The 20495-nt window shown below is 35.1% G+C and overlaps 1 protein-coding gene across 5 annotated transcripts in view; it reads left to right on the forward strand.

Annotated features, from left to right (window-relative positions):
• ATP13A3 (ATPase 13A3) overlaps positions 1 to 20495 on the forward strand; it is an 89529-nt gene that overhangs the window by 16814 nt on the left and 52220 nt on the right. For 2 of the 5 annotated variants that reach the window (XM_081796599.1, XM_081796602.1), the window contains exons 3-10: positions 9689 to 9787; positions 11202 to 11375; positions 12357 to 12539; positions 12828 to 12898; positions 14562 to 14642; positions 15818 to 15887; positions 18123 to 18257; positions 18715 to 18787. In XM_081796599.1, the coding sequence (XP_081652725.1) occupies positions 9737 to 9787; positions 11202 to 11375; positions 12357 to 12539; positions 12828 to 12898; positions 14562 to 14642; positions 15818 to 15887; positions 18123 to 18257; positions 18715 to 18787 (838 nt within the window). In that variant the 5' untranslated portion in view covers positions 9689 to 9736. Of the gene's footprint in view, positions 1 to 2486; positions 2547 to 9066; positions 9235 to 9688; positions 9788 to 11201; positions 11376 to 12356; positions 12540 to 12827; positions 12899 to 13540; positions 13639 to 14561; positions 14643 to 15817; positions 15888 to 18122; positions 18258 to 18714; positions 18788 to 20495 lie in introns of those variants that run through there. The other 3 variants (XM_081796600.1, XM_081796601.1, XM_081796603.1) reach the window with 3 other exon arrangements.

Raw genomic sequence — 20495 nt, forward strand, 5'->3', positions numbered from 1 at the left:
GCATTGGAGAATTAGAACTTTGTACATATGCTCAGCCTTCCTTCTTTCCTTTCTTTAACTATTTAGATGGTAAAAGCATTAAAAAAGCACCGAAGTCTCTCCCACTCACTCACCCTGCAATACAGTATCACCACTGGTGGCCACTGTGTCCAATTTATCGATCTATTTGGTTAGGGGTAGATGCCAGTTTTCTTTCTAGGCCTACTGATTCTGCCTATTTTAAATATTCACTCTGTAGGACTGGTCTTATTGCAGTGATCTTGTCTATTATTTACTATTGCCTGCTGCAGCATTTTTCCTAATAGATGGTAAGATTTTGAAATCAGTCTAGCAATTATAACACTTTTGTAAATCTCAGTCCTCGAATGTGAAGCTTTGAAAAGTCACATACGTGAAGATTTAAAGGGAGGTTTGAAAGTTTTAAGGTCAAAGCAGCTTGAATAAATTAAAAAAAAAACCTCTCATATAAGTAGACATTTAAAAAATGTAAGCTCTTTATTATGTTGTATGTAAAAGAATTTTTACACATTTCCATTTTTTACAAAGCAAAAGTTAAAGCATAAATATCAATTGTCAGTCCAAAGCTACTTTTCCCCATTTTTACTAAATAAGTGTTTTGCAGTTGACCAATACTCAAAGCCACTATTTTATCTAATGATGACTCTTACCACATGGAATTTCTACGAATAAAAGGATTGATTTAATGTATTTAATGAAAGTGATAAAAACATACATAGGTATGCTGTAGTGTGGGCTAAGCTGTAACTCTTCATGTTCCTAATATTAACCCGAAGGCAGATAATTACCTTATTTTTCATAATTATAACTTATTTTGTTTTAGCTATCACATTGTTTTGTAACGTACAAAAAATATAATTATACAAAGACTGCACTTGACAAATGTAAATACAGTCTTGGTTTGGTGTGTTCTGGACACAATGGTCTTTCTTGAGCCTAAACACAGAAACAAAAGCATGTATTATAAGAGAAAGTTCAAGATGGGAAGTGATAAAACGGGTGTTCAGCAGAGCTTTGTTAAAATGTAGCTGGTATCCTTGTAAAATTTCCACGTATTCATTAAATTATATTATGTCATTCTTATTGTTGAGAGCTGACTTGAAGTGTTAGGTTTTGCCCTCATAGAGAGTTGTGGCAATTTGGTTCCTGTAGTTCGGAGATTGAGTTTAAAAAAATCTTTTTACACAAACATTTGTGTAGCTATTAAAATGGAGTAAAGTAAGGGCTTATATGTATTAAGGCTCTTTTTATTTCAAATGTAAAGGGAGAGCTGCTTTTGAGTTTCAGAAGGTTATCTTAGTTGCCGTGGATGCTATGGATTTGACAGTGAAATAATATTCAGAGTGCTGACTGAACTGTTTTTACTTCAGGATCTTTAAAACACCTTTTGCTGAGTGGGCCTTCAAGACGGGTTTATCAAATTTTTATTTAACATGGGTAGGTATGTTTAAGTCTCAGAAAAAAAAAAATACCTATAAGTACAAAGCCAATAGGATGATTCATTCTTTCAACAATGCAAGGTGACCCTTTTGAGTCTTAGTCTTAGTGCAGTTTTTAATTTTTAAAACTGCAGAGTGTATGTTACAAACTTATAAAAAATGTTATGTAAGCATTTCTTTTAGAGTAATTCAGTTTTGTGAATTTTGAGTAATAATACATTTTTAACTTTAGTTTTTTTACTTCCATCTCTCTGAACTTGGCAAATACTGAAGTAGAAATTTAAAAATGTGTTCTTCAAAATTGCTTCACTTGAAGTTTTACTCGTTACAGGTCACTTTCTAAGTCACTTTGTGAAATTATATACTTAATAATTCTGGGCACATCTATGGAATATCCTTCAAACCCTCCACACATACTATTATAAAACTTTTGTTCCAACTAATAAATTCAGGTTTGAAGCAAAGATGGCTTAGAGGTTCGGGGATTTCTATGCCAGTTAAGGCCAACCCCTCTTGTTTTAGGAAATGAGATATGACTCTTATCCTAGAGTATTATACTTCAGATGGTTCTTAGTAATTATATAATGTGAAAAAAATCAGTAAACTTACAAGAACTAGCATTTGATTTAGTGAGATTTATTCCTGATAGCTTCACTTTGTCCTGTGCTGCTCTTTTTACTCACAAAAAATCAAGTTCATTGTAAATGCAAGGAAGGGTTTGGTTAAGCACAATAGCCTATAAGCTCCTTGCTATTTAGATAACATCAAGGCTGAGGCATGCACTGTGGAATTGGGAATTCAATGTGCTAGCTAGATATGACTTAATTCAAGAGGAGCTTTACCAGTGGCAGTTAGATGGCAGAAGGGTGTATCTTCCGAAAGTCCATTTAAAGTCCCTGAATATAAAAACCCTAAATTTTAATACCTTAGTCATCTTGAAAACAGTTCAGAAAGAATCAAAACAATATTTGGCAGAAAATTCTCACCTGAATGGATTTTTATGCTTAATTTTATTTTCATTATTAATAGCCAGATTTTGAAAGTGCTGCTGATACAGCAATTGGGAAGAATAATGATATAGTGCTTTTGGTAAGAAAAATTTCTTTAATTTGTTTTCTGTAATCTAAAAATTGACCTGATTAAAAACCATGTATGCACTCTTGCAAACTACCAAAGTTATATTCTGTAAGTTAAATGGATTTTAGAAGTTTGGTATTAATGCTTCAAATGTTCTAATTAGATATATGGTAGAATAGTATTTAATATATATTTTCATCCTTGTAAGCAATATAATTTAAAGTATATTTATAGATTTTTATTTTCATGGAGTCAAAGAAATGTTAGAGGCTTTGTATTATGTACCTGTTTTTAAAATGGAAATATACATTTATAATATGTATATGTTTTAAATGTAAGCTGCTGCAATTTTCTCACTGGATTTTATTAAAAGTTTATATGAAAGTCTTGGTGAAGTCTTGATAATTTCCTATGTGGGTATAGTATGTTTAAAGAGAATAATAATTGATGGTTAACTTTTTATTTAAATTAAATTATTTTTAATATCAACTTCAGTAAAATTGGTAAGACTTAAGAATTTTGCCTTAAAAAGTAAGCTAAATTTTAGAACAATAACAGTTATAAAAAAGAATAATGAGATACAATGGTTAAGAATTGTATTTTTAGATGATTATGAAAACTAGATTGTTATAGGCAACGTATGAAGATGAGATGATGTAGCTGAGTTAGACTGAGGTGAAGTCTGTCAAGATCCATTTGGGGAAAAGATTTTGAGTAGTTGTTAGTACGTGAAGTTAATGAAAACATTGAATATTAATGATAATTCTTTTTCTAAAATTATAAAAGCATGCTTATGCATCTGCTAATACATTCTACATTGAAAAATTAGGATTTCAAAAAGTGGGGAAGTACATCTGTATTTCTAGGCAATGGATAAAAGACAAAAATGAAGAAGAGTGAGAGTCAAAACTTAGCAGTAAGAGACTATGGATAATGCCTGGTACTTGATTGGTCGGGTCAGTGGATTTGAGATTTATAGAAATAGAGTTCTCAAGGTTTATGGCCTTTGGTTCCAGGAATGAATATCTTCTGAAATTTTTTTTCTTTCTAAAAGCTTCAGATGAGTGCCTTTTATTTTATTTATTTAAAAACACTTTCTATTACATTTTCTACACACTAAAAAAGTAGGAAGATTAGGATAATGAACTCTCATGTACCTGTTATGCAGCTTTTAACTCAGCTGTAGCAATTACTAACTCATGCGATCCCCTGATGAATAAGTATAGGTTTTTTAATTTTTACTTTTTTTAAATTTGGAAGTGAGTTCAAACCTGCAGAAAAGTTGATATATTGGTGTAAAGTTGTTCATTAAGTTCCTTGATTATCTTTCTGATATTTGCAGAATCTATAGTGATGGCTCCTTATTCCTAAAATTGGTAATTTGTGTCTTCCTCCTTACCCCTTTGAGTCCAACTAGAAAAATGATCAATTTCATTGATTTCTACTATCAGTTTTATTAATTTCCCTTCAGTGCTTACTGTGGGTGTAATTTGCTGTTCTTTTTCTACTTTCTTCTTCTTCTTCTTCTTTTTTAATGTTTATTTATATTCGAGAGACAGAGAGAGGGAGAGAGAGAGAAAGAGAGCTCTCAGCACAGAGCTTGACACGGGGCTCAAACTCATAAACTGTGAGATCATGACCTGAGTCAGATGCTTAACCAACCAATTGAGCCACCCAGGCGCCCTGTTCTTTGTCTGCTTTCTAAAGGTAGACATGAGGTCATGATTTTAGGGCTTTCTTTTCAGAATTTGAAATTTAGTGCTATAAATAATTTCTAAATACTCTTTTAGCTGCATCCCACAAATTTTGATATATCTTCATTTTTGTTCAGGATATTTCATATTTTCCCTATTGATTTCTGCCTCATGGATTTTTTTCTCTACTTATCTTTCTCTTTTGGTTTCTAATTTAATATAATTTTTTTAAAGAATTTATTTTGTATGACTTGAATTTATGTCTTGGAATATGGTCTTTCTTGGTAAATGTTCTGTGCACATGTTCAAAGAATGTATACTTTGCAGCGGAGTAGAGTGTTCTGTAAATATCAGTTGGGACCAATTTGATTGATAGTGTTATTCGGATCTTCTAAGTCCTTTGTGTATTTTGAGGATCTGTTAAATGTATACATGTTTAGGATTAGTGTTTTATGTTAATCAGTTGACCCCTTTGTCATTACAAAATGACTTTATCCTTGGTAATATTCCTTGCTTTGAGATCTACTTTGATATTAATACACTTATTCCAGCTTTAATTTGAATAGTGCTTGCAGGGTATAGTTTAACTTTTAGTCTACTATGCCTTTATATTTAGGTTGCATTTCTTTTAGGCAACATATACTTGCTTATGGCCTTGCTTTTAAAACATAAAACCGTAATCTCCATCTTTTAATTGTTGTTTAGACCATTTATATTTAATGTGACTATTGATATGTTAGGTTTATCATTTTTTTAATGTTTATTTTGAGTGAGAGAGAGAGGGAGAGAATGAATGGGGGAGAGGCAGAAAGAGAGGAACAGAGAATCTTAAGTAGGCTCTGTGCTGTTAGTGCAGAGCCCGACTTGGGCTCAGTCTCATCAACTGTGAGATCATAACCTGAGCCGAAATCAAGAGTTGGACACTTAACCAACTAAGTCATCCAGGTACCCTGCCATTGTTCAAATTTTTTAATTTTTTTATTTTAGAGAGAGAACATGTGTGAGTTGGGAGAGGGACAGAGGGAGGGAGAGAGAATCTTAGGCAGGCTCCATGCTCATCGTGGAGCCTGATGGGAGGCTCAATCCCGTAACCCTGGGATCATGACCTGAGCCAAAATCAGGAGTCAGGTGCTCAACCAACTGAGCCACCCAGGCACCCCAATTTTTAAAATTTATTTATTAAAAATTTTTTTAACCTTTATTTTTGAGAGAGAGAGAGAGAGAGAAAGATGAACAGAGAGAGAAGGAGAAACAGAATCCCAAGCAGGCTCCAGGCTCTGAGCTGTCAGCACAGAGCTCAGTGTGGGGTTCAAACGCGTGACCTAAGCTGAAGTCGGATGCTTACCTGACTCAGCCACCCAGGCACGCCCCCCCCCCTCCTTTTTTTTAACTTTTAGAGAGAGAGTACGTACACACAAGCAGGGGAGGGGCAGAGGGAGAGAGAGAATCTCAAGTAGGCTGTACACCCAGCATAGAGCCCCATGTAGGGCTCCATCTCACAACTGTGTGAGATCATGACTTAAGCCAAAATCAAGAGTTGGATACTTAACTGACTGAGCCACCCAGCCGCCCCAATATAGTTAGGTTTAAATCAACCATCTTGCTGTTTGTTTTTTATTTGTCTCTCCTCTTGTTTCCATTTTCCTCCTTTTCTTTTTCTGTTACATCAGTTGAGTATTTTTTATGGTTCCACTTAATAACCTCTTGATTTTTTTTACTTGTGACTCATTTATTAAAATTTTTTTTTTTTTACGTTTATTCTTGAGGGAGAGAGAGACAGAGTGTGAGTGGGGGAGGGGCAGAGAGCGAGGGAGGCACAGAATCCGAAGCAGGCTCCAAGCTCTGAGTTGTCAGTGCAGAGCCTGATATGAGGCTTGAACTCATGAGCCATGAAATCATGACCTGAGCCCAAGTCGGATGCTTAACTGACTGAGCCACCCAGGCGCTCCATATTTATTAAAAACATTTTTTTAACGTTTATTTATTTTTGAGAGACAGACACAGATCATGAGCAGGGGAAGGGCAGAGAGAGAGGGGACACAGATTCCAAAGCAGGCTCCAGGCTCTGAGCTGTCAGCACAGAGCCCATTTCAGGGCTGAAACCCATGAACTGTGAGATCATGATCTGAGCCAAAGTTAGTCACTCAACTGACTGAGCCACCTAGGCACCCTATGACTCTTTTATTTTAATCGTTACTTTAGAGTTTAGAGTATACATCTCTAACTTATTACAGTTTACTTTCAAGTGATTAAACTCATGTCTGATGCTTTTCATTCCTTCGTGGAGATCCACGTTTCCATTTCCACTTTTCTACCTGAGGACTTCCTTTAACTTTTTTTTTTCAGGTTTTGTGTCTAAAAGTCTTATTTCACCTTTGATTTTGGAAGATATTTTTGCTGGGTATAGAATTCTCTAAATGGTTTCTTTTTCTCAGTACTTCAAGATGTTACTTAGTTGTTCTCACCTGTATTATTTTTAGTAAGAAATCTGTGTCATTCTTATCTATTTTTCTTTGTATGTAACAGATCTTCTTCCTCTGGCTCCTTTTAATATATTTTTTTAAATCACTGCTTTTGAGCAGTTTGATAGTGACATGCCTTGTTGTAATTATTCAGTGTTTATTTGCTTAGTATTAGTTGGACTTTTGGATCTGTAGGCTTATAATTTTTCATCTAATTTGGAAAAATTTTTGCCCTTATATCATTACATATTTTTGGTCTCTCCTACCTTACATGTGTATTAGGGCTTGAAGTTGTCTCATAACTTACTGATGTTGTTTTGTGCTTTTTTCTCTCTATTTTGTGTTCATTTTTCATTTTGGATATTTCTATTACTTTGTCTTCAGGTTCATTGATTTTTCTTTTGCAGCATTTAATCTTTTAATCCCATCTAGTAAATTTTTCATCTCCGATACTTTACTTTCTATCTTCTAGTCAGCTTGGTTCTTTTTTATATCTTTCATGTCTCTACTTAATGTGTTCAATCTTTCCTTTTGCTTTTTGAACATAATGGACTAGAGTTACAGTAGCCATCTTATTGTTCTTGTCTTCCAGTTCTATTATTTGTGTCAGTTCTTGGTCTTTTTCTACTGATTGATTTTTCTTATTATGGGTTATATTTTTTTCTTTGCATACCTGTTAAGTTTTAACTGGATGTCGAATATTGTAACTTATTGGGACTAGATATTTTGTATTCTTATAAATCCCTTGAACTTTGTGAAGCTGTTAAATTATTTGGAAACACTTTATTCCTTTAGGTCTTAAGAGTTTTGTTAGGTAAGATCAGAATAGCTTTTAGTTTAGGGCTAATTTGATCCCACTGCTGAAGCAACACCCCTCTGAATACTCTTCCTGATTCCTTGTGAGTAATGAGGTTTTCCACTGTGGTTGGGAGGAACAGGCACTCTTCTCAGCCCTGTGTGAACCCTGATGATTTTTTACTCTTAATTGTTTTGGATGGTGCTTTCCCTGGTCTCCAGTAGTTTCCTCACACCTGATCGGTACTCAGCTTAAGACTTTAGGAGGACTGTCTTACAGATTTACATTGTTCTTTCTCTGTACAGATCTCTTCACTGATAATCTGCCCTGCAAACCTGCCTCATCCTCAGGGGATGCCTTTGATACCTCCCCAACTCAGGGAGACTGTGGGCTCCCCCTGGGTTCCCTGCAGTATTGGACTATGCCTTATGCATTCAGTAACAATAGTTGATCTTTTCTGCAGGGAAAGAGGTTGGGCTTGCTCATTCTCCCAGTAGTCTATTAGCAGTAGGTTATGGCCCTTAAGAATAACTGCCACCTCAAGTCATATTGATGAATCAGTCTTACCATCGTGGAATGACTCCAGTAGTATGCTTCAAAGCTGTAACACTACCCTAGACTGAGAAGAAATTGTTACTAAATTGCCCACAGGGCTTTGTATGATAATGTGGCTTGTTTTGGAGATGTTGGGCCAGATACCTCTAAGACTTCATTTCCAAGATGGCAGAGTCTTTTTTGTGTATATTACATGTTATCACGTATATATGTTACATATAGCATTAATATATGTAACATAATTTATACATAATATATAGTTTATTATGTATATATTATATATATTATATATAGTGTATATAATGGTATATTATAACCAAAAGTTCTGTGTTATATTTCTGTAGAAATCCCACTCTAGTTAGCCCTGACCCCATCTCCAGGGCTAGCAGAAAGTACAGAAACTCTGAGTGCTCGTGCAGGAGGCATCTGTATTTTTTATTGGTCATTTTGTTGATGACATAAATCAAGAGATTTCATTACTCTTATTTTTACATATGGGATTTGTTTTAAATTTTCCTGTTTAATCCATATCATGTAAACATCAAATAGCTGTTGCTATCTTAGCACAAAATCTTCCTTACATCATATTCAAGTATTTTTTGAGTGCTTGTCATGTGTCAGGCCTGTGTTTACACATTGAATAGATGAGTAGAGAAATGACATCTGGAATAGAGGTAATATTCCCACCGTGCTGTCCAGGGTTCAGCCTAGTCTAAAGCAGTGGCTATTTGGTCTCAAATATTTTTACAGTTTTGAAAATTAATAACTCTGAAGAGCTTCTGTTTATGTGAGTTATGTCTGCTGATACCACGTTAATTAAAACTGATATCTTTAATAATAACTTAATGAAACATGACAGTAATAAGCTTATTTCATATTAAGTAACATTTTTCTGAAAAATATTTATTTTCCAGAAACAAAGATCACAAGAAAACTGGCATTGTTTTACATTTTGCACATCTCTTTAATGTGTGGCTGACTGTCTGATATTTGAAATTAATATCCTTTCTCCATGCAGGGAAAAAATTTGTCAGTGAGCTCAATGAATTTTCTCCTAGACAGGCATCATAAGTAATCATATCATCAGAATGTTGCCTAGTGGACTTGGACTCAGAATGAGGGAGTGATGTCCAATAGGGGTACAGCTGCCTGAGGAATTGACTCTTGGCCAGGGATTACCATTCATTTAATAGGTGCTTAATAAATATTTGTTGGATGATTAATAATCTTGGGGAGGTGTTGGGGTTGGTTTCACTGCTGATGCTTTATGTCTTCACTATACTTGAAGCAATAAATTGAGTTGGTGTGAAGTACTTTTAGCTGAAGATGGTTAAACTAGATTAGTGCTGTGAGTCTGGGGAATGGAAAGATTCTGTAGTGATTTCTTCTAGAACTTAATTGTTTTGTGCCATGGCTGTTGCTAGTATAAGTTAATTGATGAAATATGCCATGTTTAGTGATAATATGTATCACGAGGACCAGCACCCTATTGAAAATGTCATTAAAACCAGCTAGTACTTTAGTGAGTACTTAAATATCAGCTAAACTTTGATACACGTGTCATGACAAAAAATCTTACAGTATGAAGTTATATAGTCTGCTTAAGATACAGCAGAATCCCCAACATTTGGTTTTCCTTTCCTTCAGTTATCTTCAATTGTTCTGAAGCACAAGACCTCTCAAACCACCGTAGATATGGACAAAGAAGAAAGGAAGACTATCAACCAAGGTCAAGAAGATGAAATGGTAACCAATTTTTATAATTTACTTGTAAAGTGTGAAGAGTTTATCTGTAATTTATTATTCCAGGGAAGTAGAAAAGTACGTTAGAGAGAAGAAAAAAAAAACCAATGCTAAATCAACCTGCTTTCCTCATCCTGAATGTGCTTTTGACTTGGGATTATGTAACATCTCTATTTGTTGGTTTTAGTATAATGTCTGTTTCACTTGTGGATTGTTAATACTAGAGAAGTATGCTTTTTTTATTTAGTAATTTAAGAAGCTACATTAGCTAATACTTGTATATAATCCCAAATATAAGATTTCTAATTTTGATTTATAAAAAAGGCACTCTTAGGGTGCCTGGCTGGCTTAGTTAGTATAGCATATGACTCTTGATCTTAGGGTCCTGAGTTCAAGCCCCACATTGGGCATGGAGCCTACTTAAAAAAAAAAAAAAAAAAAAAAAAAGGTTTAAAATCAGCTTAATAATAAAAAGCACTTTTCAACTCTTTGTGTGTGGCGGGGGGTGGGGGATGGGATTAGGTTATCAGGTAAAATAAGACACTGTTAAATGTGAATTTCAGATAAATTAAGGAATAAATTTTTCATATGAGCGTGTCCCAAATATTGCATAGGGCAAACAAAAAAATTCATCAATTTTTTATTGAAATTTAAATTTAACTAGGCCCTCTGCATTTTCTTTTGCTAAATTTGGCAGCCCTTGTTAATTATGGTGGTGAGGGGAGTAAACTAGAACAATTTAAATAATTTGGGTCAGGAGGTCAGATTGATCAGTCACAGCAGTATTGAGACAATTAGCTAATTATTTGGGAGAAACATAAAGTTAAAACCTACTGTATCTAAATGCAGTGTGGTATTATGGCTTATATCCTGGAACAGAAATAAGACAGTGGAAAAACTAGTGAAATTCTAATTAGAGACTAGTTTTAGTTAATTGTAATGGGTCAGTGTCAATCTCTTGATTTTGACAAATGTATCAAGTTAATGGGAAACTAGATGGAGGGTATACAGGAACTTTTAATGTTTTTGTAACTCTTCTGCAAATCTAAAATTATTACAAAATTAGAAGTTTATTTAAACAAACCCTACCTTTTAGGGTGCCTGGATGGCTCAGTCAATTGAGCGTCCACCTTTGGCTCAGGTCATGATCTCATGGTTCATGAGTTCGAGCCCCGCTTCAGGCTTGCTGCTGTCAGCGCAGAGCCTGCTTTGGATTCTCTGCGCCACCCCCCACTCCCCCCCGCCCGTCCCCCCATCAAGCTTTCTCTCTCAAAAATAGATAAGGCATTAAAAAAAAAAAAAAAACCCTACCTTTTATGTGACAAAATAGCGAATATACATTTGGAAGACAAAGAACTTTGGCATTTTTCTCATATACCATGTGATATTTAATTGTGTGATCACTGTATCCTTGCAGGAGATATATGGCTATAATTTGTGTCGCTGGAAGCTTGCCATAGTTTCCCTAGGAGTGGTTTGCACTGGTGGCTTTCTCCTCCTCCTCCTCTACTGGATGCCCGAATGGCGGGTGAAGGCGACCTGTATTAGAGCTGCCATTAAAGACTGTGAAGTGGTGCTGCTGAGGACTACTGTAAGTCAACGTATTCACTTGTAGCTGATCATTTCAGGAGTGAAATAAACGCTTTTGTGTGTACTTCCTTCAAAACAATGTATGAGGAGAACATCACTGCTAGGATATAATCAGGAATACTAATCCTAAAAGCATTTGTGTTAGAAATGAGTTTTACCACAGTGATTAGAATGTGAAGGAATCTTAAAGATGATTATGCCAACCCCTTCCTTTTGTACTCCTTTCTTTTGTAGTTCTTGATGCACTGAGAGATTAAGATTAGATGCTTATCTGTCAGGGTCATCGGCCAGTTTAAGGGCTATGTCAGATCTGTTATTCACTAGGCCAGCTGCCTTTCTACTATGTGATGTTGCTGCATCTAGGGTTTTGTTTGTTTGTTTTTGTTTTTGTTTTGTTTGATTGGAAACATTTCATCAGAGGCTTTAATTTCTAGTCTCAGTATGTTGATGAGTACATTAAAAAATCACTCAAGATCTTTCAGGGGATATTGTATTAGTGAAGTATGTGGTAAAATGGTGAACAATGGAAAGCACTTCACGTTGGAGTTTATACATCTTCATGAGCTGGTTTAACATTTAGTAGGAAGTGATGCTTTCTTAATTAGAGATGAGTAAATAATATGTAAAGAATGGGAATTTAAAAATATATTAAAAACTATGGGGCGCCTGGGTGGCTTGGTCGGTTAAGCATCCGACTTCGGCTCAGGTCATGATCTCACGGTCCGTGAGTTTGAGCCCCGCGTCGGGCTTTGTGCTGACAGCTCAGAGCCTGGAGCCTGTTTCCAATTCTGCGTGTGTCTGTCTCTCTCTCTCTCTCTCTCTCTCTGCCCCTCCCCTGTTCATGCTCTGTCTCTCTCTGTCTCAAAAATAAATAAATGTTAAAAAAAAAATTAAAAAAAAAAACTATATAGGCATTATAGGTATAGGTGTTATGTAATACATGGAATCGACTTTTTATCTTTATCCCTTTCTGTCTTATAAGGATGAATTCAGAATGTGGTTTTGTGCAAAAATCCGCTTTCTTTCTCTGGAAACTCACCCATTTTTGAGTCCAAAATCTATGACTAATAAAGTTGCAAATGGCCATGCTGTTCATTTTACTGAAAATTTGGCTACAGAGAATAGGCATGAGATGAGCAAATATTCACAAACTCAACCACAGCAGGTATGGTGATCTTAGTGTTATAGTTTCTTTAAAAACCAGAATTACTACATTTTATTCTATCGCAGCCTGTAATTTTGTGCTTGCAGTTATTTTTGTTTGGGATGAATATATATGCATGTAAAATACTTATTACTATATATAACACAGTTTAGGTAATACTAGAAGAAGCAGATTGCATTTGCATGTGATCACTTTAATTTTAATACATAATAGATTTGTGTTAGTAAACTTAATGGTTAACAAGTGATGATAGTGCTTTTTGGTGTAACATTTATGTGTGTTCTACAGATTCGTTATTTTACCCACCACAGTGTAAAATACTTCTGGAATGATACCCTTCACAATTTTGATTTTTTAAAGTAAGTATTTTTCTTTTGTTTGGATGCTTTTACGAGTATCTTGAAAATGTTCTAGATGGAAAAGAATTCATTGTAGGGTTACAAAAAACTGAAGAGGTATTTATTGCGTAACTTTTATTCACTTATTAACTCCCTGGTGTTATTTGAATACTTGTTAACCATTTTAGGATAAATCCTACTTGCAACTTGTACCTTGGCAAAATTTACATAAAAGTTTGAAACAATGTGATTTTCCAAATCCACTCTGAGTCTGAGTTCTTTTCTTTTTGTGGGTTCATCTCAAAGTGAATTTTAGAGTACACTTTATAGTCCGTCAGAATATCTGAATTGTCATCTCCCAAACAGAAATTTAACTTTACTGTGTGGGTAAAGATTGAGACATTGTCCAATGTGTTAAGCCTTGAATAGGACAAATTGGAGGAATCCCTTAAAATTTATTTTTTGTGGAGGCTTGAAGTTATGTTAAGTACTGAATTAATTAGGATTCTATTTTTATTGCTATTGTTAAAGTGATTATTATAAACACTCATTAAGTATCATTACTTGAGAGTGCTAAAGGAATTCTTAATATTAGCAATACAAAGAGAATCGCCTTATGAACATTTAAAATATTCATGCCTGGATTTTTTTCCTCAGACACTAAAGAATTGGAATAATCTGGAATAGACTTGGGCATTTCCGCATGCCTAGTTCAGAAGACCATTTCTAGTTAAGAACTATTGCCTTACAGAACACTGCCAGTGAGCTGCCATTTTGTTTTGTTTTGTTTTTAAAAAGACTTGGAGCTGATCCCTGCTGCTTTTGGAGAAGTCATCAACTTCAGTGGAAAAAAGTGTCAAACCTATTTGCCTGGTGGCATTTGCCAGCTGTAGAAGCTTCTAGAATTTAAGCATCCCAATGATAGCAGTTAATTAGGGAGCTTGATTTTTTTCTGTCTGAAAAAAATGGAAAAGGATTGGAGATAAATGATGTGTAGGGTTCTCTTTGGAGTTCTTTGACTAGTATCTCAGTCAACATAAGCATAATTAAGACATTTGGGGGGAAAATTAGGTCTGTTGGTTGAATCCAGTTAGAATTGTTACAGATTTTGGACATTGACTGTGACTCATAAATTCTGTACTTCTCTCCCAGGTTTGTATTAGAACAGGGACAGATTTGGATTGATGCTTTTGTAGAAAAAAAATCAGTGAATAGGATTGTTAGCATGAAGCTTAAAAAATTGAAGAGGGAAAATTATATCTATATAACTTAATAATTTAATAATTATAATTTAATTATTAAAAAGTAAAAAAAAATTAGTTTGGGATTCTCAAGTTAGTCATACTTTACCTATAATTTTATTAGTTTAATTAATAGCTCTTACAGCTTTGGTACAGCCTTAAAAGATAATAATATTGTCATACAAACTTGAGTATTTAGAGCCATCTTATCATGTGATAGATACATTGGCTAATTTAGAATTTGGCACTTTTGAGACTTAGAACTTTCATTATTGGTTATCTTATGAATTTGAGATTTAAAAATTCTCATTCATTATTTCAGTTTTTGTTAGGTTTCTGTTTGTAAGGAAGTCACTTTAAAATCAGGAATATAGAAGAATAGGGCATTAAGACATTTGGATATTTTAAACTTTGTTTAAAGTAAAAACTTTGGATTTATTTAGGGGACTGGATGAAGGTGTTTCTTGTACGTCAATTTATGAAAAGCATAGTGCAGGACTGACAAAGGGGATGCATGCCTACAGGTAATTTTTATCCAACTAAAGTTAGATCTGTTATCAAAATTCCTAAATAAAGTAGTATGTATAGTCCACCCTCTTACCATATAGTTGTACATATTAATAGGTATTTAAACATTATAGACCTAGTAGTTGACAACTTACTGGTATTTAATTGAGTAAGACTGTCTCTCAGTTTAAGAATTATGAAAATGTTGAAACTGGAATTTTGAAGTTGGTGTCCCTGAAAATATACCATATTTTACCCATTCTAAGATACATATTTTCGACATTTTAACATTTCTAAAGTGGGGGATGTGTCATGCAGTGGGTGGAGTGTCATCCTTTACTTGACAAATGTTGTCAACATTTTTATCTTGATAGCACATAAAATGATGGGTATGTCTTATAATTGATAGCAGCTTAGATTTTCTGAAATGTATTGGGAATTGTAAGCATGAGCTCAAAATTTACCACAATGAATATTTGTAAATTGGGATGCATAACCTTTTTTATCATGTTATTCTTTGTTGAAGTATAAGATTATACCAGTGTATTGCAAATTTAAAGATAAATGCTATTTTCAAATTAAATTAGCAGTTTTCTTATACTTCTGTAGCATGTTTTTTTCAGTAGAATATTGAAAACTTGATTCATTTAGACCCATACTTCATTAAAGGCAAGAATTACTCTATCACATAGAAAGGACTAATAGGAGTTTAAGTGGAAGGATTTAAGCAAGTTTTTAAAAGCATTTTTTAAAAAGTCAGATGTACAGTGTTTTGAAATAAACACTGTTAGTACAGTATTCTCATTAGAAAAATAGTATAGGACCCCTCAAATTTGTTTATTTAGTTTCTTGCAAAAATGAATTGCAATTCAAAATTGTTGAGGTGTATTGTGTTCAAGGATGAAAAAACATTTGCCGACATGGTTATTATAAACTAGTGGGAAAGATACTTGTCACACAAGAAGATCTGAGACAGAATGAAACAACAGTGTAGTTATCCAGTAGTGACTACTTTGATTTAAATACTGTAGGTAGAGAATTGAATTGTGGAAGACAAGTATGTAGAAACATGAATGTTGAAGTTCCAGATTTAAGAGCAATCTGTGGTTTGAGCTTTATCTAATGAAATGCTATCCCTAAATTATACTATTATTGTATAATGTGACACGATTATTATGTTTTCCTGTTGTAGAAAATTGCTTTATGGAGTAAATGAAATTACTGTGAAAGTGCCTTCTGTTTTTAAGCTTCTAATTAAGGAGGTAAGATAACATTTGTGATCAGTAGAGTTGTCAATTTGAAAAGAGCCATGATTTAAGTAATAAGATATTCTTGGTTTTCTGTTTCTTAATTTCTCTCTCACTAGCTCTCTTTCTTTTAACTTGGGAGGTAAAGGTAGTAACTTTGCTAGAGAAATAATTTGGGGGCATGAATTACCATTTTATTACTTGTTTTGCTTTTTTTGTCTGTACATTTTTTTCAGTCTCAGTGAGTTGCACATCTAAATCTTGACCTGTTTTATAGTTATATACACCTGTCTTTTCTCTTTTCTCCAATTTTTAGATGATTTATCATGTTTATTCTTCACATGATTATTTTGTGGTGCATTTTTGGGAACTAGACATTGTACACTAACTTTGGAATACAAAACGTGACCTGTTGATTGACCATGAGGAGCTTGTACTTTATCCCAGGAGGGAAGTGTGTCAGTAGTTGTTGTAGTGACTGCCCAGTTGTAAGTGCCATTGAAGAGAGGTGAATAAAGGTTATACATGTAAAGGAAGAGAGCGTGGGATTTTGCCTGGCAGAGTTAGGCTCTTTAGTCTTCCTTTTGATTTTTGGCTAAAGATCAGGGTTGGGTGAATACTTTTAATAGATATACAGATTGTTTTCCCTCAGTTCCTGAGAGCAGCTGTATTTTGCTTTAGAACATAGCAGAGTGGGGCCCCTGGGTGGCTCAGTTGGTTGAGCGTCCGACTTCGGCTCGGATCATGATCTCGCAGTCTGTGGGTTTAAGCCCCACATCAGGCTCTGTGCTGATAGCCCGGAGCCCGGAGCCTGCTTTGGATTCTGTGTCTCCCTCTCTCTCTCTGCCCCTCCCCGACTCATGCTATGTCTCTCTGTCTCAAAAATAAATAAACGTTAAAAAATTAAAAAAACAAAAACATAGCAGAGTGTAGTGATTGGAGGAGTTAGAAAGCCTGGTTTATAATATGGTTTTGTCAGTAATTAGCTTTGCTCATTAGAAAATCTTTCTTCTCCTTTATCTATAAAATTGGAGTAAGTCCTTTCAAATTATCTCATGTAATTTTGAAGTAAAATGGGACTATATATGTGAAAGTGCTTTGAAAAGTTCACAAGCATCAATTTTAAGACATTTGGGGGAAGTTATTAATGAAATTGATAAAATACTATGATATTTGACTAAATGAAGGCTATTGCCAGGACTGCTTTATCTCTTTTTTTCATTCAGGTTTTATTTATTTATTTACTTATTTAAGGTTTATTTATCTACTTTGAGAGAGACAGAGACAGTGTGAGCAGGAAAAGGGCAGAGGGAGGGAGGGAGGGGGAGAGAGAGAGAGAGAGAGAGAGAGAGAGAGAGAGAGAGAGAGAATATATCCCAAGCAGGCTCTGCACCGTCAGCACAGAGCCTGATGCAGGTCTTGAATTCATGAAAACAGTGAGATTATGACCTGAGCTGAATCCAAGTCAGACGCTTAACTGACTGAGCCACCCAGGCACCCCTTTTCATTCAGGTTTTAATCCTTAATTATTTCCTTAGAGAATACAAAATAGTATAAGTTACTGTTTCCTATTTGTCTTCCCTTTAGTCTCCAGTGAACCTTTGACTTACAAGAAAATTGGTATTTGGAGTTCATAATAAGAAACACTTGTTCCTTTTAATTAAAAATTTTATATCCTTTAGTTGCCTAGTAATTATTGGAAGTAAATGTACTTTATTGTTGAAGCAGAATGAAGAATAGCTAAAGACACATTTTTGTCTGTTTCTGGCTGAATCTATATTTGGGTTTGGTATGGGTCCAGATGGATGCAAATAACTTAAATTAAGCTTCTTGAGGCAAACTCCAGTAGTTTAATGGTAAAAAAGTACTATGCTAACTCTTTGGGTTGTATATGTTGCCCTGGGGTATTACAGAGTTTATCCTCTAAGTATCTTGTTGGTTCTTTCTTTTTTTAAAAATGTTTCTTTATTTTTGAGACAGAGTGCTAGTGGGGGAGGGGCAGAGAGAGAGAAAGGGAGACTAAGGATCCAAAGTGGGCTTTGTGCTGAGAGCAGTGAGCCTGATGTGGGGCTCAAACTCCTGAGCTGTGAGGCCATGGAACTGTGAGGTCATGACCTGAGCTGAAGTCGGACACTTAATCAACTGAGCCATCCAGGCATCCCTTGTTGGTTATTTCTTAAATGCAAAGGTGGAACATCTGTATGGTTATAAATACCTCATCCAATTTGACTTAAAAATCTTATTTTTTAGGTTCTCAACCCATTTTACATTTTCCAGCTGTTCAGTGTTATACTGTGGAGCACTGATGAATACTATTATTATGCTCTAGCCATTGTGATTATGTCTATAGTGTCAATTGTAAGCTCTCTATATTCCATTAGAAAGGTAAGTCCAGTTTATTATGGCTTTTACAACTGTGTATTTTGTAGTAACATGTAACGTGTAGAGTAGTACTTGGTACAAAGTAATACTCAATATAGTTATTCTTTTAGTTATATGAATATGTACTCCTTTCCCTCTCTTTTTGTGGTAGAGGAAGGCAGATGCTTTTTAGAGTTAGACTACCACCTGACTGTTTAGAGGCCATAGGGATCTATATGTGCTTATCACAGACTGAAATACTAGAGGGTTGATTCTACCATTCTCAGGACTGTCTCATTAAAATACTTCTTATTTTGTCTACAGCTAATTGAATAATCTTTGAACCTTTTAGTCTTGACATTTTTAATGGCACAGTAACATACATTTACCATATTAACTTATTTTATAACACCTTTGCTTTTAAATACCTTGAAGAGTGGGTTTATGTTAGCTAATTTTCACATCTTACCCTCTATTTTAGCAATATGTTATGTTGCATGACATGGTGGCAGCTCACAGTACTGTGAGAGTTTCAGTTTGCAGAGCGAATGGAGGTAAGTACTTTAGGTAACACTTAGACACATAAATCAATAAAAGATACCCATTAAGCACTAATGACTGAGCAAGACAATGTATTATAAATAAAAAGAAGTGTTTGGATTTGTACTCATCTCTGAGTTTGTATCAAATTCATTCACGTAAAATTGTATTTTTCTTTTTCTATTAATGTAACAGGTACTGTGATAGGCCCCAGAGATGCAGGGGTTACCAAGATGGATATAGTCCTTGCCATCATTTAACTTCAGTCTAGTTGGAAAGGCAGATGATAAATAGTAACAATAAAGTGTGATAAATGCTATGATAAGGAGAGGTCAGGGAATTTAGATATTAGAGCTCATTTACTGTAGGTGTCAGGGACGGCTTCTTGGGAAAAGTGTTTTTAAGTGGTTGAATTAGATAAGAGGTAGGTGAGAAGGTGGTATGATGGGAGTGAGAGAGGGAGAGAAGAGGGTTCTAAGTGCCCAACGTTCTGGAAATGAGAGGGAGCTTGGTCATTGTAATAACTGAAGGAAATTCAGTGTGACCAGTGCAGCAACTACATGATGGCAACTAGATGATGGATCTAAGGCATGTTAAGGAATTTGGCCTCATTCCAAAAGGCAATGGAAAGCCATCGAAAGGCTTAAAAGCAGGGGGGTGATCTGATGTTTGCATTTTTGAAAAAATCATTTTGGCTGCTGTGTTCAGACAGGTTCAGAAGGGAGTGATATCGAAGACACGAAATGGATCAAGGTGAGGGTTGTGGAGATGGATAGAAATGAGATAGGACTGAAAGATACTTAAATGTGGGCATTGAAAGAGATCTGATGATTCATTGGATACAAGGCGATAGAGTGGTGTCAAGCTTGAGGGGGTGGACATCGGTGCCACTTAAATAAGGAACACTGGAGGAGAAGCAGCATTGTAAGGAAGGATAATGGTTTGGACATGTTAGTTTGTCTGATGTGAAGAGGTGTAAAGGAGATAAAGGAGAGGTGGCAGTCTAGCAGCACAAGCCTTGGAGGCAATAGCCATTCTGATTGATTGAGAGTATCAAATCAGTTTCCATTCTCTTGGCTCAGTATACTAACTACATCCAAGCATAAACACAGTTTGGCCTGGCAGGTGCTTTCTTCCCTGTGCTTCCTGGTCACTTGTTGCTTTAGTCGGGAGTATCTGTCTTCTCTTTTGGTGTTCATCCTCTTCCTGCTCTGCTGCTGCTAAAGACACTGGGATGTTAGGACATTGCATTCAACTTGGATCTTCCTTATCCCCTTTGTAAACTCTAAGAGATCATTGCTAGTTTGTTTTCTGGTATACCTGAGAGTAGAATTTCAAGTGGCATTAAAGCTTTGGAAGAGTCAGGTTTATTATGCCTAGTATGTGCTTAGTATTATTACAAAGTTGTTTCCTCATGGCTTAGTAAAGTACTCTCCATTTTTCTTTAGAAAGGAAAAGAGTTTTCTTCCTACAGACCAACATCACAAACAGTAGTTTCTCTTCACCCGTCTTTGTTTACAAACTAGCATAACTCTCTCCTGAGCCTAGTGTTAAACCAGAGGGAGGGAAAGAATGAAAGGGAGTCTAAATGTAAGGCAGTCTTCTAGAAAAACCTCCTTTTACTTGGGAAGATCTTGTAAAAAAGCGTTTAGCTAACTTGAATAGTGTACAGATTTCTAAGGAAATAATGAACTTGATAATGTATTACAATGTTTATTTTGT

This window comes from Panthera onca, chromosome C2 (genome assembly GCF_046562875.1).
Source record: "Panthera onca isolate mPanOnc1 chromosome C2, mPanOnc1 haplotype 2, whole genome shotgun sequence".
In the NCBI taxonomy this organism is placed as follows: Eukaryota; Metazoa; Chordata; class Mammalia; order Carnivora; family Felidae; genus Panthera; species Panthera onca.